Here is a 25937-nt window from a genome sequence, read left to right as displayed (position 1 = left end):
TCCAAAAGCACTCAATGTTACCGTGTTTCCCCAAAAATAAGACATCCTCTGAAAATAAGACCTAGCGCTTGGAAAGATAAGACATCCCCTGAAAATAAGACCTAGCGCAACTTTGGGAGAAAAAATTAATATAAGACACTGTCTTATTTTCGGGGAAACGGTAGTAGGACAATGTTCAGATCACTTGGCAGTGTCATCTGTGTTGGTTGGGAGAATAGTAAAGCTGTGGCTCTTAATTTAGTTCCTGGAATAAACTAGATGATGTAACTATGAGAACTATCTATTTTGAACCTGTTGGTTTTCTGATAGTTTGTGCCACTGATAGTTTGGCTCTGGAAACCTGGGCTGTGGAAAATGTAGTGGAAAAAATGTATTTTGAGCCAGAAGGTTTGAGTCCTGGCTGTGAGCTATGTGACCTTTGGGCCTCTGTGTCTTTATGTGTGAAGGATGGAGAGTGGGTCATGAACTGACCTTTAACCTCCCTTTTAATTTAACTCTGATGGCCTGTGACATGATGTGTCTTGTGTGCTTGTGAGAAGGGTGCCAGTGTGTGCAGAGTGTGGTTACAAACAACCAGCCTTTCTTTTCTGGGCCAAGCATCACCACTGGGAGAAATGTGGGAGAGGAGGTGGCAGGATCTTCCTAGGATCTTCGGAAACGAATTGTCATAAGTATATGAGTATTTCATTTTAGTTGAATAAATGTTGAGTTCCTACCATGTTGAAGATGCTATTCTAGGTGGTGTAGGAGATATAAAAATTAGGTTCTTGCCCTAACAGGTTTGGCTCTGTGGATAGGGTATCGGCCTGCGGACTGAAGGGCATGTACCTTGGTTGCGGGCACATCCCCAGTGGGAGGTGTACAGGAGGCAGCTGTTTGTTGTTTCTTTCTCATCGATGTTTCTGACTATCCCTCTCCTTTTCTCTCTGTAAAAAAATCAATTAAAAAAAATTAGGTCCTCCCTCTTGTTTATATTCTTATCAGAACTGGTACCATAAGTGAGTTCAGATATTAAAATAATCATTTGGTTTTTCTCCCACACCAGGGTAGAGTGCTTTCTTTCTAAGACATATTAACTCGATGCAGTTGGCTCATGCAGTGTGGCCCTGGTTGACTCTTGAGAAATAACCTGAATTGTGGCATATGGATATTTGGCATATTACAGATGCAGAGAACACGTGCTGTGTAAGAAGACGAACCTTTTGTAAGGAAGTAGCCTTCCCTGAATCCTGATTTACAATGATACTACAGTGATATTATTAGGCATTACTGTTTTGAATTTTTCCTCTAGTGAGTGACACTTGGAAGCTGGGTCTTTGATGTGGTCAGCAGTATGTATTTGGACAAAGCAGGAAGTTTGAAAGGTACAGGTTGTTATTAGAGCCAAAGGAAACTAATTTGTGTGCACTTTAGTTTTGACCAGACATCATTAGAAGGCTTTGTTCTGTTTAATAGTCAGCTGAGAAAATTACTGCCTTTTCTTTGGCAAGGAATGTGTGTCTCTGTGGCAGTTCAGAAATTATCAGTAGAGTAAATCATGACAGCAGAAATGTTTTTCTTTAAAGTTTAACTTGGTTTTTTAATGTGAGAGGAACAAGAAGGAGAAAGTATATTGGAATGTCTTGTTGGTTCCTCTGTTTGGCTTTACAGCTCTTTGGTACTCTTGTTTTAGGCCAGTGGTTGGCTCTTTGGCCCCTTGAGTGTGGCTCTTCCACAAAATACCATGGCCTGGGTGAGTCTATTTTGAAGAAGTGGGGTTAGAAGAAGTTTAAGTTTAAAAAATTTTGCTCTCAAAAGAAATTTCAATTGTTGATTTTTGGCTCTGTTGACTAATGAGTTTGCCGACCACTGTTTTAGGCTATATTCCTCCAGTTATATTTTGATGTTTATAATGTTTTGAAGTCCTGAGCAATGGTTCCAGAAGTTTGGGATTAAACTTGAAGTGTGACTTCCTGGGTTTTAGCTCTGACTGCTATTTACTACTGAGTTTGCCATAGAGCAGGTCACTTAACCTTTCTTAACTTATTTTCCCCACCCATAAAGTGAAATTCTTCCTTCTTAACCTAAGAACCTATGAGGTTATAAAATACAAATAAGATCATATGAAAGATGTTTAAAAATTTTAAGTTGTGTAAATATTACCATGTATCATCTACGAATAAGTAATGCTTTTAAATGCTTCACCCTTTCCTGTATATGTTTGTCTCGGGCCTTTGGCCTTCTCTTTCTTAATTAGTTCTCTTCCCTCTGTAATCAAGTGGCCACCTAATCTTTGAGTTTTAAAGGGAAGAGAAAGTTTTAAGTGAAGCACCCTGTAAAATAGTGCCATGTAGGTGGTGGGCACTGAGGAATAATTGTTGAATAGATGGAAACCCATACGCAGTAGGCATCTCTGTAGCAGTGGCAGCATTGTGGGGCAGCTCTCATAGGACGGTGTGGTAGGCCGTTCTAGGGGCTGCCTGAGTGGAGATGCCCTTGTCCTTAAAGAAGACAATTGCAGATGGTTAGCCCCTCTTGAATAGGGATTGCTATGATTTATATTAGCTCCAAGGAAAGAAGCACTATCAGTGTGGGCCTGGAAATATATTTTAATGATTCTCATTTGTAGAATGTTTCTTCTGATATAAATTGGTAATTAAGAAATTGAATTGGGAAAATCACTGTCTAACTGGCAGTTGGTCAAATACAGTACTAGCTCTCAAAGAAGTTTTTCTTGGGAGAAAAGTGGTGTGGGTAGTGTCAGTATGGGAAGTTTGCTTATAGAAGCTTGTTCTCTTGGAGTGATTTAGGGTCTAAAAGAGATTAATTAATATTATTGGGGATAACTGTGGCTACCGATAGGAAATTAACTTATGACTGAAGAATTCTGAATCTCCATTGACTTAAGTTACTTCATCACATCATAATCCTGGCCTCACAAAAATGTTAAGAGAATAAATTACAAATATAAAAAGTATTGAGATTGTGGAGAGTGGAAAATCATGTTAGTGATCATTCTCTTCACTGCCTTATATAACCACATTCCAAATTTAAGGAAGCCAGGAGTAAAATCACTCTAGGGCACTAGTTTCAAACCTGATGGCCTTGATTTATTTAGAGGAACATAGAATCAATTTAGTGGGGTCAAACATTTAAAAAAAGAAGGAAGAAATAGAATTGTGAGTTTATCACAAGTAGTAAGGTATTAGGAATTATTTTGGAAATTATAGGTTTGGTTTTATATCTTTTTGTTGCTATGTATACTAGATTGTGTTGTAAAATGTGTTTCTGTGGGACTGTGTTGGAAAAGTTTAAAACTCATGGGTCTCACAAGTAGCACGTCCCAGATTTGCAGAACTGGCGGACTTCCACTATTGTATTACATTCATGGAAGTGCTTTGCTGCTTTGAAGTGATTTGGGTGCTGAAGGAGTTCATTATGCTTGGGAATAACAGGATACTACGCTCCCATAAATTCTAGCCGCTGTCTAATAATGATTAGGATTATTGAGTACTATTTTGATGTCTATTTAGGCATCACCTAAGTCATTAGAATAAGAAGAGAAAGGCTGGTAGGTTAGTCATCATTATTTGACAATAACTTCTTAAAAGTAGTTAACATTTTGAATCTTCATACTACTAAGGTTTATCTGTTTTTTCCTTAAATAATAAAATTTCAAAAGATTTGTGGTATTCTTTACTGTCACTTTATATATTCTCACTGAGCAAAGTATATTTTTCTCTCTAGAGGAATATATTTCCAATTTTATAACGAAGTATGAAAGGAAGGAATGCCTTTTGTGGGGAAATTTTACCCAAACTATAGCCCTGTTACGCAAGGACACCCACACACATTCACAGTTACATATCCAGATACAATTTATTTCAAGATGATTATTTTGTGTTCCTTCTAGATAAGAATTGGAGACACAGATTGGTGAAATAATTTGGTAGGAGTTACATAAGAACGTACATTGTGCGAAGAAAAACTCTTTGGGTGGCACTGGATCATAATGTGTTTTCTGCCATTGAACACTGAAAATAAAGACTTGGAAGAGTACTGAGTAATGAGTCAGGAGGCCTGGATTCCTAGTCTGTGCTTTGATATAGCTTGTCTATATAAGCTTAGGCATGCTGTTTCACGCTGGGGGTCTCTGATCTCCAAAGGTCCCTTCAACATTTACTAGTAGGTGTTTCTTCCCAAATGGCTGGAGTATTGCATCAGAACCCATCCTGGGGTTTGTGTTGTTTGCAAGGCCCCAAGGAACTGCCTCATTCTTTTTCTCCAAGGAGAGAGCATACATTATCCCACAGAGCCCTATAATGCAATGACATGTCAGTGCTATGAGGTGCTTCAGTTAATTGGGTACTGAGCCTAAGTTGTTTGTAGTAACCAAGAAGGATCTTGGAATGAGGCCAGGAGATATAATTTCTGTGACCAACTAGTTCATGCTCAAAAAGCTTGTTAGGATCCATCTAAGTACAGTATAATTCTGTCTTTGGAGTAAGAGAAATTAGAACTATGTCTCCTGTTGTAGACTTTGAAATCAAGGACTTCAAGAACTCCTATTATATTCTTGTAGCAGTTACCAATAAAAATATATTCTTGCCAAATATAATTTTACAGATTTTAGCAAGGAATGCCTTCATATCTTAATAGGCTTAAAAAATTAAATTAGTTTGCATTTGCTGATTCTTTGACCTCTCCCTAATATTAGTTGTAGTGCTTTATTGTTCTGTGCTGTGAAGAGTTGATAATATCTAGTCATCTTTTGACATTGGCAATAACCTCTGTTTTCTGGGTAAATTAGGAACTATATCACCTGAGGAAAATCTGATTTGAATGATTGTTCTTCCATCATCCCATTCATCCACACTGTTAAACCATTTGGGTTGATCACAGCTTTTAACACAAGATTCTTTATAATGTTGGAAATTATGACATGTTTGATGATGATGGACTCCTCAGGTCTTGACTGCCACTGCCACTGGTGTGCAGGATTGAGGTTGTTGATAGCAACAGTGGACTCTGGGGAATGGTCACCAAGAGCTTAAGAGGAGGTTGTAGATAAGCCATGTTTCTATGGATAGCCCTCTAGGGAACCCAGTACTTGCCTAAAGTTAATTACCTTACACTGCAGCCTAATTGCTAAGGGTATAAATGTTTTCAATAAACATTTGTTGAGCACTATCTCCTTCTTAGCTTTCATGCACTTATTAGAACACTAGCAGCCCGGTGCACAAAATTCGTGCACTGGGGTGGGCGGTGTCCCTCAGCCCAGCCTGCACCCTCTCCAATCTGGTACATCCCTCTCACAATCCGGGACTACTGGCTCCCAACTACTCGCCTGCCTGCCTGATTGCCCCTAACTGCTTCTGCCTGCCAGCCTGATCACCCCCTAACCACTCCCCTGCCAGTCTAATCAATGCCTAACTTCTCCCCTGCCGGCCGATTGCCCCCAACTGCCCTCCCATGCTGGCCCAGTTGTCCCCAACTGCCCTCCCCTGCTGGCCTGGTTGCCCCCAACTGCCCTCTGCCTGCTGGCCCGGTCACTTCCAACTTCCCTCCCCTGCCAGCCCACTCGCCCCCAACTGCTGGCCTGGTCACCCCTGACTGCCCTTCCTTGCCGGCCATCTTGTGATGTCCATCTTGTGACCACATGGGGGTGGCCATCTTGTGCGAGGGTGTGATGGTCAATTTGAAAAATATCTCTTTATTATATAGGATTGTGTGTAGAAACAGGAAATATCATTATCTTTTCCTCAAAATCTCTTCTACCTTCTTTTGCTTCCCCTCCTGTTCTTTTACTCAGTTTCTCAAACTTGAACTTGGAATTATTTGTACTCTTTCCAGTCCGTACTTTTCTATGTCTAATAAGTTATCAAACACTGTTTGCTTTACTACCAAAAATGTTTTTCAAATTCATACTGTTTTTTGTCCCCAATGTTTTATTGCTTAAGGTCAGGCCCAGTTTATTTTTCTCCTGGACTGTTTCAATAATCCCTTTAAACTAAAATTTTCATTTCTAATCTCTGTCCTCCTCCTTTTTAGCTCTCAATCAGTTACCTTTACCTTTTTTTTTTTTTTTTAATTACTTTCCTGATTTAACAACCCATGACTTTGTTTTTGTTTTTGTTGTTTTACAATTTGCTTTATTTTTACTCAACATATATTCTGGAAACTTTTCCATGTAGTTCATTCAGATCTACTTTCTTTTTAATGCTGCATTAAAATATGTGTGTTATAGTTCTGGCCAGGTGGCTCAGTTGGTTGGAGCATCATCCCTAAACCAGAAGGTTGTGAGTTTGGTTCCTGGTCAGGGCATATACCTAGGTTGTGGGTTTGATCCCCCATTGGGGTGCATACGGGAGTCAACTGATCAATGTTTCTCTCACATCGATGTTTTTTTCTCTTTCTCTCTGTCTCTCCTGTCTCGTCCCCTTCCTCTCTTTTTAAACTCAATAAAAAATACAGCCTCAGGTGAGGATTAAAAAGAGTGTTTATTATAGTTTATTTAGCCATTCCTTTATGAATGGACATTTTTGTTATTTATATTTTTCCCTTTGTTACAGGGAATACTGAAGTGAGTGTCCATAAATATGTGCAAGATGCCAAAAAGTGGGATTTCTGAGTCAAAATGGATATAATGTTGATACTGGCAAATCACTTTACAAAAAGTGCCTATCTATTTATACTCCCACTTTCCATGCCTTTTTTTTTTTTTTTTAGGATCGTTGGTGATCTGGACTTAGTGTACTTCTGCCTCATTGCTCTAATTGACATATTTAGTCATTTACTGTCAGCCACTGTCCTAGTTTCTATTCAATACAAATTGTGCGCTGGGCACTTTTCAATATGTTGCGAATTTAGTACCTGATAAGACGGGTAGGATCCCTGCCCTCATCTAGCTTACCCTCCGAACACAAACTTTTTGCTCTTCCCAGATTCCTTTTATGCATGTGCAGCTACTTTTCTCTCTTCCTCATATGGCTTTTATTTTTTTTAACTTTTTTTTTTTCCTGGATAATTTTCTTTGATCATTCTTTTACCTTTTTAACTTGGTTAGATTTTATCTTCTGTCATATCTTCCTCATCTCCTCTTAGGTATAGTTAGATAGGTCTTCCTCAGTGGTCTCTCTTAGCACCTCACTTGCATCCTTTTTATAGTGTTTATGCTGAAAAGTTTTTTTTTAAATTTATTTTTTATTGACTTCAGAGAGGAAGGGAGAAGCAGGGTGGGGGGGGGGGGGAGAGAGAGAGAATATGAATTAGTGATAACAGAGAATCACAGATTGGCTGCCACACTGGGGATCGAGCCCATGACCTGGGCATATGCCCTGACTGGGAATCAGTTGACCCTCAATCACTGAGCCACACCAGATGGGCTCTGCTGGAGAGTTTTAATTATTTGTTTATATATGTGTGCACTTGTGTATGCGTGTATGTGTATGCTGCATATTCACACATACAGATCTCTCCCGTCAGAGTATAAGCTCAGCAAGGGCAGGCACCTGTGATATTTACCTAAGCACTCCCCCAGCTTAATACCTTAAGCATTAGCAATGCTTAATAAATGCTGAGTAAGTGAATGAATAACAAACTATCAGATTAACTTATTTTGTATCGATATAAGGCACACAGGGGCTTATCTTCAAGGACTAACCATGTAGTCAGGGAGATAAGAAACAGATGAGTAGACTGCAGTGTGATTTGTGATAAGCTCTGTGTAGAGCTGGGATGTGGAACCTTTATTCTGCCAAGGGGCATTTGGATATTTATAACATCACTAGAGGCCCGGTGCATGAACTTCATGCAGGAGGATGTCCCCTCAGCCCAGCCTGCACGCTCTTCAATCTGGGACCCCTTGGGGGACATCTCTCTCACAATCCTGGACCGCTGGCTCCTAGTTGCTCATCTCCCTGCCTGCCTGGTCACCCCTAACTGCCCCCTCTGCCGGCCTGGTCACCCCTAACTGCCCCCCTTCCCCCCACTGGCCTAGTCGCCCCTCACTCTTCCCCTGCCAGCCTAATTGCCTCCAACTGTTCCCCCTGCTGGCCTGGTTGCCCCCAACTACACCCCGCCTCTGCTGACCTGGTCGCCCCCTAACTGCCCCCCCCCCCCTCCGCTGGCCTGGTTGCCTCTTACTGCCCTCCCTGCCAGCGTGGTCGCCCTCAACTGCCCCCTTCTGCCAGCCTGGTGGCCCCTAACTGCCACCCCCCCCCCCACCCCCCGTCAGCCTGATCGCCCCCAACTGCTCCCCCTGGTACTTGAGTACTTGAGAATTTAAAGAGAGAGATATATTCTCATGAATAGGATATTCTGGTAAATTTTAAGATGGGAGGACTTTTTTCTTATTTGTGAGTGATGCACATAGTGATAAGATATGTCCCTGGCTCCCAAAGTTTTTCGTCACATAGGACCTTATAGCAAAGATTGCAGTCTATTGTCTATGGGCCAAATCAAACCTGCTGTCCATTTTTGTACAGCCTATGAACAAAGATACTTTACATTTCAAAAATTGTTTTTATAAAGAGATTATTTGGTACTATGAGTAATGATATGAAATTCGGATTTTAGCATCTGTAATTAAATATTGTTGGAACACAGCCACGTTCTTTTGTGTACCCACTGTCTGACTGTATTTGTGCTACAACAGCAGAGCTGTGTAGCTATAACAGACCCTTTTTGGCCGGCGCCGCCCACAGTACTTATTCTGGCCTTTTGCAGAAACAGTCTGCCAAATCCTGGACAGAAGGTGGGAGAGGAGAGAAAGACATCCCGATTGAGAGTGAATGTTTGAGTTAAGTGGGACAGTGAATACTGTAGCTTTACTTCCTACTGAAGCTTTAGAGCTGAAATGATGATCTAGCTTATCCTTTTATTTTACAGAATAGTTAGAAGATCAGAAATCTTGTCAAAGTCCACAGGACTCGTAGAGGGGCAGTGTTCACTGGAGTGAAAGAACTTTGGGTGATAAGATTATAGCTGGGGTAGGGCCAGATTATGAATGTCCTTGCCCTTGAAAGATGAGAGTTGAAGAATAAACTAAGAACAGACTTTTCCTCTCTCTCTCTAAATGTAATATTTCTTTTTTTTTCTCTTGTGTTTCTAGAAGGCCTTTGAGCCCTACTTCGAGATTTTGGAAGTATATTCCACAAAGGCCAAGAATTACATAAATGGTCATTGCACCAACTATGAGCCCTGGCAACTAATTGCATGGAGTGTCGTGTGGACCCTGCTGATAGTCTGGGTATATGAGTTTGTCTACCAACCGGAGAGTAAGTATACTGTCCTCTCTGTAAAGGAACAGTGGAGGTTCACTAGCTTTGAAACTCATACTTATGATTAGACTGATTTCTTGCCTTTTGGTTTTGTTCTGATTTTTAATAAAATTTAATGGGAAGTGGGGCATTGTCTTCTGACTGGCAAAGTCTCATTATAATGGGAATCTTGTGTCACTGTTGCTACTTAATTTGATTTTTCTGAATTTGCAACTTACATAAAAACTCCTAAGAAATGAGTCATTGTAAGGATCACAGATATCTGAGTGCGGCTTAAATCTTCTTCAGTTTTAGTTTCTTCTCTAGAACGTAATTGTGCCACTTGGACCTCCTAAAGTCCAGGGGAGGGCTCTGGGGAGATCTAAATAAGTGATAGAGGGCCCTGTTTCTTAGAGTTGCCCTGATAACAGGAGGCAGTGCACTTTGAGCTTCCTGGATAGTGCCTCAGGGAGCTAATTGATATGGGGAAGAGGAAGCCACTTCTCTAGAGTGTAGAACACATGTGTCAAACACAAGGCCCGCGGGCCAAATCCAGCCTGCCAGGCTTTGCAATGTGGCCTGCACCGCGCTGTCATCACTGCACTCCGTTGTCAGTTTATGACATTGTCAGTTTATGGCTGTTCAGTAAACCATTTGGCCCGTGATTTAGGCTGGATTTTAGATTTTGGCCCCTTCTCTGATTGAGTTCGACACCCCTAGTGTAGAAGATAAGTCTTTTAGCAGTCAGTTTGTAAATCCTCCCCACCCCTAAAAAGCCCCAACCTGATTACATATTTCCTCCTTGTTAATTATTTTCCCCTGCGCATTGTGCTTGGAAAGTAAATGGTAGAAGTGGTGGTAGGTGTTCGGTAGCACTCTCTGCATCCCTGTCCTACCCTTATTAGGGTATCCCAGTTAACTTCCTTGGGATAAGAAGCCATTAACATTGAAGGAATTTGCTTGTCATTTCTCATATGTCTAAAATTTCCACAACTATTTTTCCCCCTGATCACATTTATTATTTTTTATTTTTTATTTATTTATTTTTGGCTTTTTAATTCTTTTTATTTTTATTTCTTAAATTTATTTTTATTTTTTATTTTTTTTGTCCCTGATTCTATTATATTCACCAGTTTATTTTGGTCTTCAGATTTTTTTTATTTTTATTTTATTTATTTATTTATTTTTTTGCCAATGCAAAAACTAAACCACATACATGTTATTTTCAAAACTTGAATGTCAAAAGCAAAACTCTGGCTATTAAATAATAACAATACCAATGCAAAACAACAAAATGAGAAATCAGAATTATGGACATATTAATATCTTTAGCTACTAAATGAGTCTCTTTTGTTGCTGGTGTAGATTTACTCAGAGTCCTTGGATTTGCTGCACAAGACTTTGCAGAAGACTGGAAGCTAACAGATGCTAGCTTGAGCAGGAACATGATTAAAGAAGTAGCTTCCATTTTAGTCTTTAATTTCTTCAGATGACTTCATGTTGGCACCTCAGTCCCTTGCATAGCCTTCAGTTTTCTTCTCCCACTTTGCTGTCGTCTGGGCAACTCTCAGTCCTTTTGGGTGAAGGGACACAGGAGCTTCTCTGAGTCCATTGTGATGACGGACATAACACTCTGGTACCTGAATTGGCTGCATTGCTCCTTTTTAGTTTTCATTTTGAACCCAGGGTTCTACCCCACAACACTCCGGGCCTGGCTGCTCTGGGCCTGGCTGCTGCTGCTCCGGGCCTGGCTGCTGCCAGCCTGGCTGCTGCTGCTCCGGGCTTGGCTGCTGCTACTCCAGGCCTGGCTGCTCCGGGCCTGGCTGCTGCTGCTTCGGGCCTGGTTGTTCCAGGCCTGTCTGCTGCTGCTCCGGGCCTGGCTGCTCCGGGCCTGGCTGCTCCATGAAGGGGCACTTTAACTATTTTTTCTGCTTTTCTTTCTCTTTCCTCAGGAAAATAGTACATTGTTAGTAAGAATGGACACAGTCCTTTTAATACTTGTTGTTTGTTAATTTACTGATGATAGCCATTCTGGCAGGTGTGAGATGATACCTCTTTGTTTTAATTTGCATCTCTCTAATGATTAGTGACTTTGAGCAATTTTTCATATCTCTCTTGGCCATCTGCGTGTCTGTGCTCTTTGGAGAAACGTTTATTCAGGTCTTCTGCCCATTTTTTAATTGGGTTGTCTTCCTGTTGTTGAGTTGTATGAGTACTTTTTTTATTTTGGAAATTAAACCCTTAACAGATGTATCATTGGCAAATATATTCTCCCATACAGTGGGTTCCCTTTTCATTTTGTTGCTGGTTTCTTTTGCTGGGTAGAAGCTTTTTAGTTTGAGATAATTCCATTTGTTTGGTGTTTTTTTTCCTCCCCCTTTGTTTTTCTTGTTCTAGGTGATGTATTGGTGAAAATTCTCTATGAGATGCTTGATATTTTGCTGTCTGTGGTTTCTTTTAGGAGTTTTATGGTTTTACTACTTACATTTAAGTCTTATCCATTTAGAATTTATTATTGTGTATGGTGTAAGTTGGTGGTTTAGTTTAATTTTTTTGCAAGTACCTGTCAGATTATTCCAGTACCATTTATTAAAGAGCCTGTCTTTACTCTTTTGCATGCTCTTGCCTCCTCTGTAAAATATTAATTGAGTGTAATGGCTTAAGTCAATATCTGGGTTCTCTGTTCTGTTTCATTGATCTTTGTGCCTATTCTTGTGCTAGTACCAGGCTGTTTTGATTACAATGGCTTTGTAGTATAACTTGAAATCTGGTATTGTGATTTCTCCAACTTTGTTCTTGTTTCTCAAAATTGCTGCAGTTATTTGGGGTCTTTTTTGGTTCTATATAAATTTTTGGATTATCTGTTCTAGATCTGTGAAATATGTCATTGGTATTTTGGTAAGGACTGCATCAAATGTATAGATTGCTTTGGGTAGTATGGACATTTTAATATTATTAATTCTACTAATCCATGAACCCAGGAAGACTTTGATGCAGTGGTATCCACCAGCTTGTCCTTCCAGGTGAAGTGACCTTTTCCATAGGACTTTCAGGAATAGCAATAAATATTTCCTTCCCCTCCCCTTTTCTCCCCTCCCCTCCCAAAGCAATAAATGTATTCCCCCCTTCCTCCCATCTTTTTTATTTTTTAAATCCTCACCCGAAGTTATTTTTCCCATTGATTTTCATAGAGAGTGGAAGAGAGGAGGAGAGACAGAGAAAGAAACATTGATGTGAAAGAGAAACATCAATTGGTTGCCATCTGCATATGCCCTAACCGGGGCCAGAATTAAGCCTATAATGAGGTTCGTGTCCTTGACCTGTAATCGAACCAGCAACACTTCAGTCTGAGGGCCGGTGCTCTTACCACTGAGCAACTGGCCAGGGTTCTTTTATTTTCTTTTATTACTAGAGGTTTAGTGCACCAGTGAGGTCCCTTGGCCTGGCCTGTGGGGATCGGGCCGAAACTGGCAGTCCGACATTCCCTTAGGGGTCCCGGAGTGCAAGAGGGTACTCTGCAAAGTTGCTGTTGCTTGACAGCTCTTGTGTTGAGTGTCTGGTGGTCAGTGTGCATCATAGTTACTGGCTGGTTGCTTAGGCTTTTATATATATAGACTAGAGGTCTCATGCATGAAATTTATGCAAGGGGCTTGGCCCTCGCAGTCCCAGCTTCATCCGGAAGGTCATCCAGAAGGATGTCCGGAAGGTCATTAGGCTGTCCAGTCTAATTAGCATATTATGCTTTTATTATTATAGTTAATAATGTATAGATACATAAGATAACACTTTCCATTTTCCCCATTTAAAAAATGTACATTTCAGGGGTATTACATTCACAATGTTGTGCACCCATCACTACCATCCCTCTTTAGAGCTTTTTCATCATCCTAAACGGAAACTCTGTCCCCATTAAACAATTGCTCCCATTCCTCTCCCCAGCTCTTGACAGCCACTATTCTATATACTTTTCCTTTTAAGGTGGTGCATTTGTAAAAACAGACTAAGGTTAGAGATTTGTATTTCTTTGCTATATAATTAGTATTAACTTTAGGTGTTCACTTCTGTTTCTAATTCTGCAGCCCACAGTGCTCATGTACATTTTACTTAACTGGTAGAAGCAGAGCATCCTAGGTCCTGGGACTTATTGCCTTTAGTGTTCCAAAGAGAATATGCCGGGCTGGAAGCAGTCCATGAGAAAATTCATAGAAGTAGGGTGCCACCTAGATCTTTGTGAGCTCAATTCAAGCCATTTCAGTTGTTTTATTTTTAATAACCTATTTTTTTTATTATTATAGAAGTAGTATATGTTCATTGTAGAAAATCAGACATAGGTAAACCATCATAACAAAATTAAAGTCTTGCTACCTAGATCTAACCACTGTTTATGTATCTGTGTTATATATCCATACAAAATATAGTTTCTGTAGGTCAAAAATTGTTGAATGTTGGCAGTTTCATAGTTTTATGCGCGCACACACACACACACAGCACACTTCTTGTTTTGTAACTGCCAACTTGAATTTTAGACACATAAAAATATTTGTCTTCCCTCCAGACATTGGAGATCATTTTGATAGCAATGCCATATTTTTTTTTTTTTCCAGAAACTTGCTCATGTAGAGAAGTATTCCACATATCACTGAACAATCAAGTTATTTTTAGTATATTGCCCTAGAGGAGTTTGAAGTCTGGACTAATGATAAACTTTGCTAATATTGAAACTCTGAATACTTTTCTGAGGGGGAGGGTAATTCTAGAACACAGACTGGATGCCAGGGTAGATAAGAACAAGTAGCAGCAGCAGCAGGAACTGGGTAGGAGGATGGGCAAGGGGTAGCAGCTCTCTAAGGTGTTTTCTCTTTCTTCTTTATGCTGCGTCATTATCTGCTCAAATTCTTACCACTTTATGCTGCTTTTAACTGATTGTCAGTATTTCATCAACAGAAACCATTTATGTGGTAGGAGGGTGTGATCAACTCTCCCAGTTTCTAGCCCTGACAACACCCTTAAGTTCTCTTAGCCTGTTTCCCCACAATAAATTGAGCATAAAATACCTATCTTACCTAATCATAGGGTAAAATGAAGATTGAGGGGCATAATTTGTGTAGAAGGAATTTGTAAACTATTAAGAGCCATACATTAATTTTCTTAACACTGACATTTTCTCTTTTATTATCTTGACATGTTCTAATTACTTTTCTTTCTACACTTTGGGGACTTTTACTTTTGAGATCATCTTTTTAGGTGGTGACCACGTGGTCTTCTCATTTTAATGTCTCCATCACTGATCCTGTATTTTGTCCTTTTTATTATTATTTTTTAATTTTTAAAAAAATATCTTATTGATTTTTTACAGAGAGGCAGAGAGAGGGATAGAGAGTTAGAAACATCAGTGAGAGAGAAACATCGATCAACTGCCTCTTGCACACTCCCTACTGGGGATGTGCCCGAAACCAAGGTACATGCCCTTGATTGGAATTGAACCTGGGACCTTTCAGTCTGCAGGCCAACGCTCTATCCACTAAGCCAAACCAGTTTCGGCTATTCTGTTCTTTTAATCCTGTACCATTTTATTCCACCTCTCACCAGATTAGTTTATTTTTTTCTCCTTACCTACTCACATTACTGTACTTTTGGAGACCTGAATCAGTTTGATAATTTTTGAATCTCTTTCCACCTCATTAATTACTTCATTTATTAAATAAGAAAGTGGTTCTGAATCTTTACAGCTTTAACATGGCTAGAGGTACAGTTGACCCTTGAACACCATAGAATTAGGAGGACTGACCTCTGCACAGTTGAAAATCCATGTATAACATTTTTCTTTTGTTAATCCTCACCTGAGGATATTATTTCCATTGCTTTTTAGAGAGAGTGGAAGGGAGGGAGGGATGAGTAGGAGAGGGTGAGAGACACTTTGATCTATTATAACCTGCAATCCAAATACATGCCCTTGATCAGGAATCGGACCCGAGATCCTTCATTAAGCAGGCCAACGCTCTAACCAATAAGCACACTAGCCAGGGCCCATGTATAACTTTTGATTCCACCAAAACTTAACTACAGTCCCTCGCTATTTTTAGGCAGTTAGTTCCAGAACTCCCCATGGATACCAGAATTAGTGAATGCTCCAGCCCCTCATATAAAACTAGAGGCCTAATGCACAAAGTTCGTGAGCAAGGGGCTCAGCCCCTGCAGCCCGGCTGACTCGGCCCTCGCAGCCCGGTTATCTTGCAGCTACAGCTGCCTCACAGCCCCGCCCACTGGTCATACCAGAAGGTCATTCCTGAAGGTCATTCTGCCATCTGGTCTAATTAGCATATTAGCTCTTTATTATATAGGACTAGAGCCTCAATGCACAAAATTGTGCAAGAGTAGGCCTTCGCCAGTCCTGGCTGCCTCAGCCTCCCTGGCTGCCTTAGGGGTGGCGCCGCGCGCCCCCCCCCCCCCCCCCCCTCGCTTTGTCTAGAAAGTCATCCTTAAGGTCGTTTCACTGTTTGGCCATTTGGTCGATTTGCATATTATGCTTTTATTATTATAGATGGCCTAGAACAGTGATTGGCAAACTCACTAGTCAACAGAGCCAAATATCAACAGTACAGTGATTAAAATTTCTATTGAGAGCCACATTTATTTATTTATTTATTTATTTATTTATTATTTTTTTATTTTTTATTTTTTATTTTATTTTATTGATTTTGTACAGAGAGGAAGGGAGAGAGATAGAGAGCTAGAAACATCGATGAGAGAGAGACATCGATCAGCTGCCTCTTGCACACCCCCCACAGGGGATATGCCTGCAACCAAGGTACATGCCCTTGACCGGAATCGAACCCGGGACCCTTCAGTCCCCAAGCCGACGCTCTATCCATTGAGCCAAACTGGTTTCGGCGAGAGCCAAATTTTTAAAATATATTTTATTGATTTTTTACAGAGAGGAGGAGAGAGGGATAGAGAGCTAGAAACGTCGATGAGAGAGAAACATCAACCAGCTGCCTCCTGCACACCCTCTACAGGGGATGTGCCCGCAACCAAGATACATGCCCTTGACCTGAATCAAACCTGGGACCTTTCAGTCTGCAGACCGAAGCTCTATCCACTGAGTCACACCGGTTCCGGCGAGAGCCAAATTTTTTAAACTTAAACTATATAGGCAGGTACATTGTTATTAACTTAATTAGGGTACTCCTAAGCTGGCCTTTTCTAAAAACTTAAGGGGCCAAAGAGCCGCTTGTGGCCCATGAGCCGCAGTTTGCCGACCACTGGCCTAGAACAATGCTTGTAGTTGGTCCTCCTCAGCTGCAGATTTTCCACCTGTGATCAGAGGTATTGTTTATGGTTCACAGCAGATTTGAAATCTGGAGATACAGTGTGTTATATATTTCTTTTAAAAAATCTGCACATAAGGGGACTCATTCAGTTCAAACCTATGTTGTTCAAGGGTCAACTGTAGTCAAATAACAGTTTAAATATCTAATACTAAGATATACTAATTTGATGGACTATTTTTATTAATGTCAAAAATGCTTCAAGTGAGAAGAGTATACAATATTGTACATACAATAAGATCTGTTCTGTATTACAGTATGTAGAACATGGGACTAAAAGGAAATACTTCAAAATGTAAACAAAAAAGTAACTACAGATAAGAGGTTTCAGTCCTTTTGTCTTCTTATTCAGTCTGTGTCTTAACTACCTGCTTTTGTCCCAGACATTTATAGAGTTAACCATAGGGCGGAAAGTCAGGGATGCAACCTAAGCAAAGACAGCAAGATGCAAGACTTTATATAATGACTAGCAAAAGAAGGTACACACACACATTCTGTTGTTGAGAGCACGCTCCTTGAGGCAAGAGAAATTGGAATGCCCAAACCTCCTAGCAATGCTGTAAAAGTTCATGTTCAATTCATGCCCTGTATGAAAGCTTGGTATAGATTTCTTATACACATTTGGGGTAACTGAACATTTCTGTTGTGCATTTGAAGCAGAGAGAATCCTGGGAGTCTCAGACTAGAAAAACAAAGACTTCACTTAAATCCCTGCTCCACCACTGATTTATCTGTGGCCTTGAGCAAGTTATTAATACTTTCACCCATTGTTGCCAACCTCAAAATCTTGTTGTCAGAGTCAATTAGATACTGAATGTGAATTCATTAAAGGTAGAATAGTCTATTTGATGCCATGTATTTATAATTATTGTCATTAACAGGATCACAATTCCATATTTGCCCTATGTACTGGCCAACAGAATGGAGTCTGATTGATGAAATGAAACTGAAGGCCTTTTTAGGTCCAGAAAATGTTGTTAGGATATATGTTGAATGAGAGACTGGAGTCTAGATCCTGAAAAAAAGCAAGCATTGGTCATTTGTTTTCAGGGAGGGGAGAGAAATGTTGGACCTCTATAAACCTTGAGAAGGTAGAAAATTCTGGAATACGTATGTCATTTGACCAAGTAGCCCTATTTCTGGGAATTTATCCTGTAGGTATTCTTGTATGTATGGAGTATGGTATGTGTTATAAAGTTATTTTAGCATGGTTTGTAATAGCAAATACTAGAAACAACCTAAGTGTCCATCGAGAAGGGGCAGGTTAAGTAAATTATGGTAATACATATAATGAAATACTCTACAGCAGGGGTCCTCAAACTTTTTAAAGTGGGGGCCAGATCACGGTCCCTCAGAGAGCTGGAGGGCCGGACTATATGAACTACTAATTCCCACTGTAACACCTCGGCTGCGCTCACTGCCCAAAAAACCTGGCGGGCCGGATCAGACTCCTCTGCGGGCCGCATGTGGCCCGCGGGTCGTAGTTTGAAGACCCCTGCTCTACAGCTATAAAAAATGAGTGAGGTAGCACCAATCTTTTAAGAAAAAATACTTTTATTGATTTCAGAGAGGAAGGTAAGAGGAAGAGAGAGAAACATCAATGATGAAAGAGAAAATCATTGATTGGCTGCCTCCTGCATGCCCCCTATTGGGGATGTGCCCTGACTGGAGATGTGTCCTAACCTCCTGATTCATAGGTTGATGCTCAACCACTGAGCCACACCGGCTTGGCTGAAGCACCAATATTTAAAGAAAATATTTCTAAGTAGAAGAAGTTCTAGTACAGTGCTAGAATATGCTACCTTTTGTGTAAAAATAGAGACAAGGATAGATCTTTATTCTTGCTTGTATATGCATAAAGAAATTCTAGAAGGGTATTTTAGAAACCAGTAGCAGTATTTATGTGGGATGAGGTCTGGGGGTAGTTGAGAAACTTTTAACTCTGTGTGCATATATTTATTTATTTATTTTTACTGTTTGAACCATGTAATCATATTACTTAAAAAAGTAAAAGTTTTTTTTTTTAATGGAAAGAAACTGCCTTTGTGACCTGAGGGCAAATGGGGTTGCAGAGGACATAGCTGAATAGTTCGTGCACTATGACTAACATCTTATATCCATGGATAATAGAACCATTTATTTCTTTTAGGTTTATGGTCAAGATTTAAAAAGAAATGCTTTAAGCTCATCAGGAAGATGCCTATTATTGGTCGCAAGGTAAGTGGGATCTGTATAGATCTCCCTCCTCTACCCACCCCTATGGTCATACCTCTTTCTATTTATTCTTTGAACCTGGTATTCTCAAGGGGGAGGTGTGTTATTGTCCTCCACCTCCAAGGAACATTTAATAATGATAGGAGACATTTTTGGTTTTTACAACTGGAGAGGAATGCTGTTGGCATTTAGTGGATAGCGGCCAGGGATGCTGCTAAACTTCCTCCATACGATGCACAGGACCACCCTGCACATAGCAGAGGATTATTGGCTCAACATGTCAGAATCTCCAGATTGAGAAACCTTACCTAATCTTTTCTGCAATATATGTGACTAAAGGAGAAAGGAGATGTCTGTCAAGAATTCGAAATTAGAAAACTTGATAAAAGTCACATGATGCTCTGGAGCAATATCTGGCTGGGCTGGTTTTAGTTATTTATGTGGGGGTTGAGTACTTATGTGGTTTAGATCAAGGTTGGCAAACTTTCTGTAAAGGGCTGGATATGAAACATTTTAGGCTTTGTAGGCCATACTATGTCTGTCACAACTCCTCAACTCTGCCCTTGCAGAGGGAATGCAGCAGCAGGATCATAGGAACAGGAATGATCCTGGCCGTATTCCAGGGAATTTTCTTTAAAAAAATAGGCGTAGGCCAGATTTGGGTTGTAGTTTGCTGATCCCAGGTTTAGAAACTTAGATATCAGAGCTATTCTCTTGCTCTTTGTACCTATCCATAGTCTAGTATGTTCCCTTTGCTGTATTGTCTCTGCCCTTGCCCTCACTGAGTATAAAATAGTCACCTTTGTACCCTCCCTTTTTTTTTTTTTATCACAGATGAAGATAAACAGGGCAGGCCCTATTGCAAGCTTTAAGGAAGCAAATGAGTTCTTGATATCTTCATCTCCTCCAGTATCCTGCCTTTCGCCTCTGCTCCTCATCAATCTTTCTTTTATTTTTGGCTTTCAATTCCCTATTCTGGCCAGACCAGCAAAGATGTCAGTTATCTTTTGCCTTTAACTGAAATCCATTCGGAGCACTATATAAACACTCCCGAACTATGTGTTATCCAGTTCATTTCCTGTGGGGAAGGAGAAGTGATAACGGGTGGAGATAGGGCATGAGAGTAGATACATAGGCTTTTATTTTAGTTCACATTATATTAAGCCCCCAAATTAAATCTGCTTTGGTCCTTATAGAATAAAGAGTCAGGGAAAGGGGGAAGAGATAATGGACAGACTGGCTCATTAAGGATAATAGCATTTCCCCTTTTCAGTCCCTATATTTTTCTGCCCTTATTTTTCTTCATGTTTTTTCTCTTTCAATTTCAGATTTTGAGACATTGCTAGGGTTTCAGAACCTATTCTTAGATTTATGAACTAACAGAATTGGAAGGGGCTTAGAAACTATATGGTTAGTCACCTTTCATATTTTAGAAGGAAATTTTGAGGCTCAGAGACAAGAAGTTACTTATTTTGAGTGAGCACTTGGGTTACAAGCTGTGGCCAGCCTGAGGGGCTAGAATGCTGTCTTCCTGGCACTTCCCAGGGCGGCTTGAGCTTCTCTGAGAGGAGTTGTGCAGGTGCCTCCTGACCTGTCTTTTGAAGGAGCTCATCACTTGGACAAGCACCAGGATCCATTTTACTGCTGCTTGGTCTGTTTTCTGGTGACTGTTTGTAGCTCTACCTTTGTTTCTTTAGCAGACACACTAGCTACTGCCAGGACAGGAACAAGGTCCAAATGTTGCCCTCAAAGAAGTGCTGACATTAGCAAATGCAAACCAAGTAAAGCAGTGGTGATGTTGACATGGCAGAGGAAGGGCATGGGATGGGGGTGGGGGTTGAGATTCAAGTGCATCTTTGACCTTCAGAGAGAAAGTCAACTTTTCAGATTTCTAAGAAAGTGTTGCACATGCCAGAAAATAGTTGCACAAACTGTCATCGTGTCTCTCAGAAAAAAATACCCCCTTTTTTTCTGTAGTATTTATGTGGTGCCAGCCTTTGGCAGTTGACTTAGTGTCGCAACTGGTTCTTCTCTATATTGTATTCTTCCATTTCCTTGCTAACTTTGTCTGTCTTTTCTTTGGAGATTCAAGATGAGTTGAACAAAGTCAAGGATGATATTAGCAAGAACCTGTCATTTCTGCAAGTGGACAAGGAGTATGTGAAGGTTCTGCCCTCTCAAGGTCTGACCTCGTCTGCAGTTCTGGAAAAGCTCAAGGAGTACAGCTCTATGGGTATGACTCTCTGCACATGCATGCTACCTACTTCAGCAACCTGGCTGGCGGTCAGCCAATGCTTGTGAAGTTAAGAACAATTCATCCTAGTGCCCCTCCCCCCCACCTCTCTCAAACTCATACTCAGTCTCACCCTCTTTCTCACATGTGCAAGAAAAGGAAAAGAAACGGTTCATCCAGATATGTAAATGCTCAGAGGGTCCTGTCTCAAATGTTGACTTTCATATTTTAAAATTTATATTTAGAGTCATCCTTCATCCATAAAACAAACAAATCTCAGAGACAGTGGAACTTGGTTCCATTTCCTTTTGTAAGCCTGAGGAAAAAAGATACATTTGTTCTTTGAAAAGATAATATGTGTAATAAAAATAGGTGAGTTACTTAATTTCTCTATGCTTCAACTTCTGTCTCTCTGCAATGGGAATAATAATACTTATTTGAAAGGATGATTATAGCGATTGAATGAGATCATACATGTAAATGTATAATACCTGGTATATAGTAAGTGCTCAATAAATGTTAATTATTAACACAAATGCATGTTTGTTACAATTAAAGTCATATTATGAATACTTTTTAAAAGGCTTTTTAGTTTGGCATAATTTATAGAAAATTTGCAAAGATAATACAGAGATTTCCCATCTATCCCTTATCCAGCTTCTCCTGATTTTAACAATTAAAATAACATTTGTCAAAGCTAAAAAATTAACATTGGTACAGTTCTATTAACTGAACTACAAATTCTATTCTGATTTCACCAGTTTTTCCACTAATGTCCTTTTTTATGTTCTAGGATCCAGCCTAGGATACCATGCTGCATTTAAAAAATACATTTTAGCCCTATCCAGTTTGGCTCAGTGGATAGAGCATGTTGGCCTGTGGACTGAGAGGTCCCAGGTTTGATTCTGATCAAGGGCACATGCCTGCTTTATGGGCTTGATCCCCAGTAGGGGGCATGCAGAGGCAGCCAATCAATGATTCTCTCTCATTACTAATGTTTCTATCTCTCCCTCTCCCTCCCTCTCTGAAATCAATAAAAATACATTTAAAAATGTTAAATGCAATGTGTTGAGCTTTGACATCGGCAGGTACAAAATTAGGTACAGTCCAGGGTTTATAGATGACATAGAGCAGGAATTAGCACTCTGAGACCTGTATATTAAGGGTTTCTGTGATTATGAGGTCTGGCTGCTGCCTTCCTTTCCAGTTTTAAGTCACTCTGTAGCAGCAGTAAAAGAACATGAAATGAAACCATGTATCCTGATTTTGAAAGTCTGGTGGCCTCTGGTCTGAACATACCCCTGGTACAGAGCAGGATCCTCTAAGGACAGAGGGAAATCAAGCTGGTAGCAAAGATTGAGGGATTAGTCTAGATATTTACTCAGTCCTCTGCTCTCTTGTTGGAGCTGAAGATCTTTGTTTTGTGGAGCCCATGACTATAGTCTTCAATGTGTTTTTGTAATAGCTTTCTCACTACTCACTTTCAATATGGCACAGCCATATTGTAGCAAAAGGACCTGAGACACATTTGTTGTTATAATGTAGAGTGTGTAATGTGGATCCTCAGGCAGGAAGAGATGGAATGTTGGGCCTTATATTCTGGTCAGGAATCTTTCTGGTGAGCTTTACCCCAATGTTGATTGACTGTTCTGATCCTGGCTGTAGCAGCAGATGTTGCTGGAAGCAGGTGGCTAATTCTGTGTGGGTTTCCAGACTCTTGTCTGAAGGAGGGGCCCCTGAGACTAAGATGTCTCATCGTGGCTTGTGTAGTCATGATTCAATTCCCTGACTCCAACCCTCCTGACTGTGTACTGAAATTTCACTTCTTCTCTGCCACCTCTGCTCACAACAGTTCCCACACTTCCTAGGACTAGATAGGAAGGGCAGGAGGAAGAAGGAAGCATTGCTGACAAAGGCCAAGCGAAGCCCTGCAGAGAACATAGAATGATATATAGGTGGAGGAAAATGTTTCTCATGTTAGGAGGCAGTTGGAGAAGAGGACAGCATGCTTACTGGACTTCATTGTACTGGGTGCTGTGGGTATCTTTCATATGCTGATACTAATTGATCTTTATTTTGCTGTGGTAGCTGTAATGGATTTTTTCTTTCTTGATGTAATATAAGGACACCTTTGGGTTTCCACTCAAAATTTTTTTTTCTTTTGTACTCAAAGGACTTCCTTAGCATTTCCTCTTCTTAGACCCTTCCTGTCCACTTAAAAGTTTCTGCTTACTGACCCAGTGATGTTAACTTCCTCTGCAGATGTCTTGTGGCAAGAAGGGCGAGCCTCGGGAGCGGTGTACAGCGGGGAGGAGAAGCTCACGGAGCTCCTCGTGAAGGTGAAGCCCAGGGCTCGGGGGAGTGTGTGCGGTCTGTGGCAGTGTATAGTGCCTCATTGGTGTCTACTTTGTAATTTAAATATTACTTCAGAAAAGTTTATTGTCAAAATAAAACTAAAGCTTAGAAAGTTTCTCTTCACCCAACAGGTGAACATGTATAATATTATTAAAGATACCTTCAGTCTGTAATAAAGTAGAATACTGTTAATGTTTGCAGGCTTTATTAACACCCTGTGAAGAAGGCAGATTAACAGGGAAGATATTCCCAGAGTTTGAGATTATTAACATTATGACACATTTTGTTTGATAAGAAGAGACAAGGGAGAGAAACTTGATTATAATTTCCGATACTACCCGACTCTCAAATCAGATGACCTGAGAATGAGTGTGGTTTCACTTATAATGAAAATACTTCTCATTTTTTGTTGACTTTAGAATTTGCCTTTAGCATCTTCCATTTCTAGTCAGATTTAATTTTGAAATCCCACTTTGCCATATAAAATCGGCATTGACTGGTCTCTGAGATATTTGTGTTTGATTATTATAATCATGAAACTGCTTATACCATACTAAATATAGGTTTTGCTTAGCTGTAACTTGATATAATGCTCCAATCTTATTTCTGTGTTTAAAAATCATTCAGTGGCTTCCTATCATCTACACTGATTCTACAGGATAAAATACAAGCTGCTTATGAGGCAGAAAATACCAGGTCCCGCATGAGCCAGCTCCCACCTACTTTTGGCAAACACTCCTTTTACTTTCCCATGTAAACACTAGCAGGTGCCTTTTCTTTTTACAGAGTACACCTGCTCTTATGTTGTTTGCCTTTCTCTCCTTCACTCCACCTGCTGTAAATGATGAATTCCTATTTCTCTCAAGGTTCCACTCAGCAGACACCTCCAGACCACTCAGGATGCTCATTATTCCCTCTTTAAGACCCCTTACCCTCACACACACACATCTGGCATTGCACTTAGAACAATTGTTGCTTTGTTGCCAGACACTCTACTAAGTGCTTTGCATGTGTTACATTAGTTATTTGCTTATCGCCAGAACCCTATCAGATCAGTACCTTAATTACCCCTTTTAGCATATGAGAAAACTGAGCCTCCGAGGCTATTTTTCCTGAGATTACACAGCTAGAAGTGACAGGTGAAGCTTAACCTTCAAACTGAGTCTGCTTGGTGTTGTAGTCTGTGTTTTTAAACACATTTATACTTCCTCTCCTACCACATTGTAAAATAATTTATTTACATGTGTGCTTCCTCCACTGATTTTGATCTTCTTTAGGTTGGGGAACATAGTTTATCTTTTTCCAGTGTCTAATGTGCCTAATACCTAGAAATTTTGGTTTAGTGTGTGAATGTTTGTCCTGTACAGCTTAATTGTCTTGCTTCATATCTGCTTGCATTCCTTTTCAGGCTTATGGAGATTTTGCATGGAGTAATCCCCTGCATCCAGATATCTTCCCAGGACTACGGAAGATAGAAGCAGAGATTGTGAGGATAGCTTGTTCCCTTTTCAATGGAGGACCGGATTCCTGTGGATGTGTAAGTATATGCAAGTGGCATCCAGTATTTTTTTAGCTTAAAATAGGAAAATTTATTTAGAACATTTTACTTTTTTTTTTATTACATAGATGATATGTGATTATTGTAGAAAGAGTCTATAGCCCTAGCCAGTTTTGCTCCGTGGATAAACCATTGACCTGAGGACTGAAGGGTCCTCGGTCCTATTCCAGTCTAGGGCACGTACCTGGGTTGCGGGCTTGATCCCCAGTAAGGGGCATGCAGGAGGCAGCCAATCAATGATTCTCTCTTATCATTGACTTTTCTCTCTCTCTCCCTCTCCCTTCCTCTCTGAAATCAATAAAAATATATTTTAAAAACTACTGCTTGTAGTTCTGTGATTCATAGAGTATCAACATTTTGGCATATATTCTTCTAGATAATCTTTCTCTTCAATTTTTTACTTTGAAAAACTTTACATTTACATAAAGTTGCCAGAATAGTTTAAAGAACACCCTGGATTCACTAACTATATTTTGCCCTATCTGCTTTCTGCTTCCTTCTTTCTCTTGTTCCCTTTCTTTCATCCACCCACCTTCCTATCCACTTACTTATATAATTTGTTGAACCATGTCATGAACCAAGTCATGAACCATGACTTATTTTTATACTTGCTCATTTTACTTGAGCTGGATGCTTACTTGCTGGTTTTGCTATGAATCGCATCTCATTTAATTGGTTTAGGAATAAAACAAGAGGTATAATTTATATTTAAGACACATACGTTTCAACTATTCTTTTCAGTAGACATTTGTTAGTTTTTCTAAACTGTGATAGATAAACTTCTGTTTAGATTTGTTACTACAAACTGATACTGTCTTCTTAGAAAAAATGAAATCTCAGCTTATGCAGGATAGCGTTATTTAACCCAGTGTGCTGCAATGGTAACCTAGAGGTGCTCACCCTTTCAGATACTTTTGTAATCATTAAAAGGTCTGCATATTTAATTATCGAAGGGCCCATCCAAAGATAACAACTTTCAATAGTTACTTTTTGTGTTTTTCCAGTAAGCT

General features: G+C 40.1%; 1 protein-coding gene across 3 annotated transcripts in view; it reads left to right on the top strand.

Moving 5' to 3' along the window:
• The window catches only part of SGPL1 (sphingosine-1-phosphate lyase 1), a 58275-nt gene that overhangs the window by 14224 nt on the left and 18114 nt on the right, over nucleotides 1–25937 (top strand). For 2 of the 3 annotated variants that reach the window (XM_084903705.1, XM_084903706.1), the window contains exons 3-7: nucleotides 9092–9257; nucleotides 18717–18784; nucleotides 20867–21014; nucleotides 23277–23353; nucleotides 24778–24906. In XM_084903705.1, the coding sequence (XP_084759831.1) occupies nucleotides 9092–9257; nucleotides 18717–18784; nucleotides 20867–21014; nucleotides 23277–23353; nucleotides 24778–24906 (588 nt within the window). The remainder of the gene's footprint in view (nucleotides 1–9091; nucleotides 9258–18716; nucleotides 18785–20866; nucleotides 21015–23276; nucleotides 23354–24777; nucleotides 24907–25937) is intronic. The other variant, XM_084903707.1, reaches the window with a different exon arrangement.

The sequence above is a fragment of the Pipistrellus hanaki genome, assembly GCF_964339955.1.
Source record: "Pipistrellus hanaki genome assembly, chromosome: 14".
In the NCBI taxonomy this organism is placed as follows: Eukaryota; Metazoa; Chordata; class Mammalia; order Chiroptera; family Vespertilionidae; genus Pipistrellus; species Pipistrellus hanaki.
The sequence above is the reverse complement of the archived record's forward strand: the minus strand, read 5'-3'. Positions and strand labels throughout refer to the sequence as shown.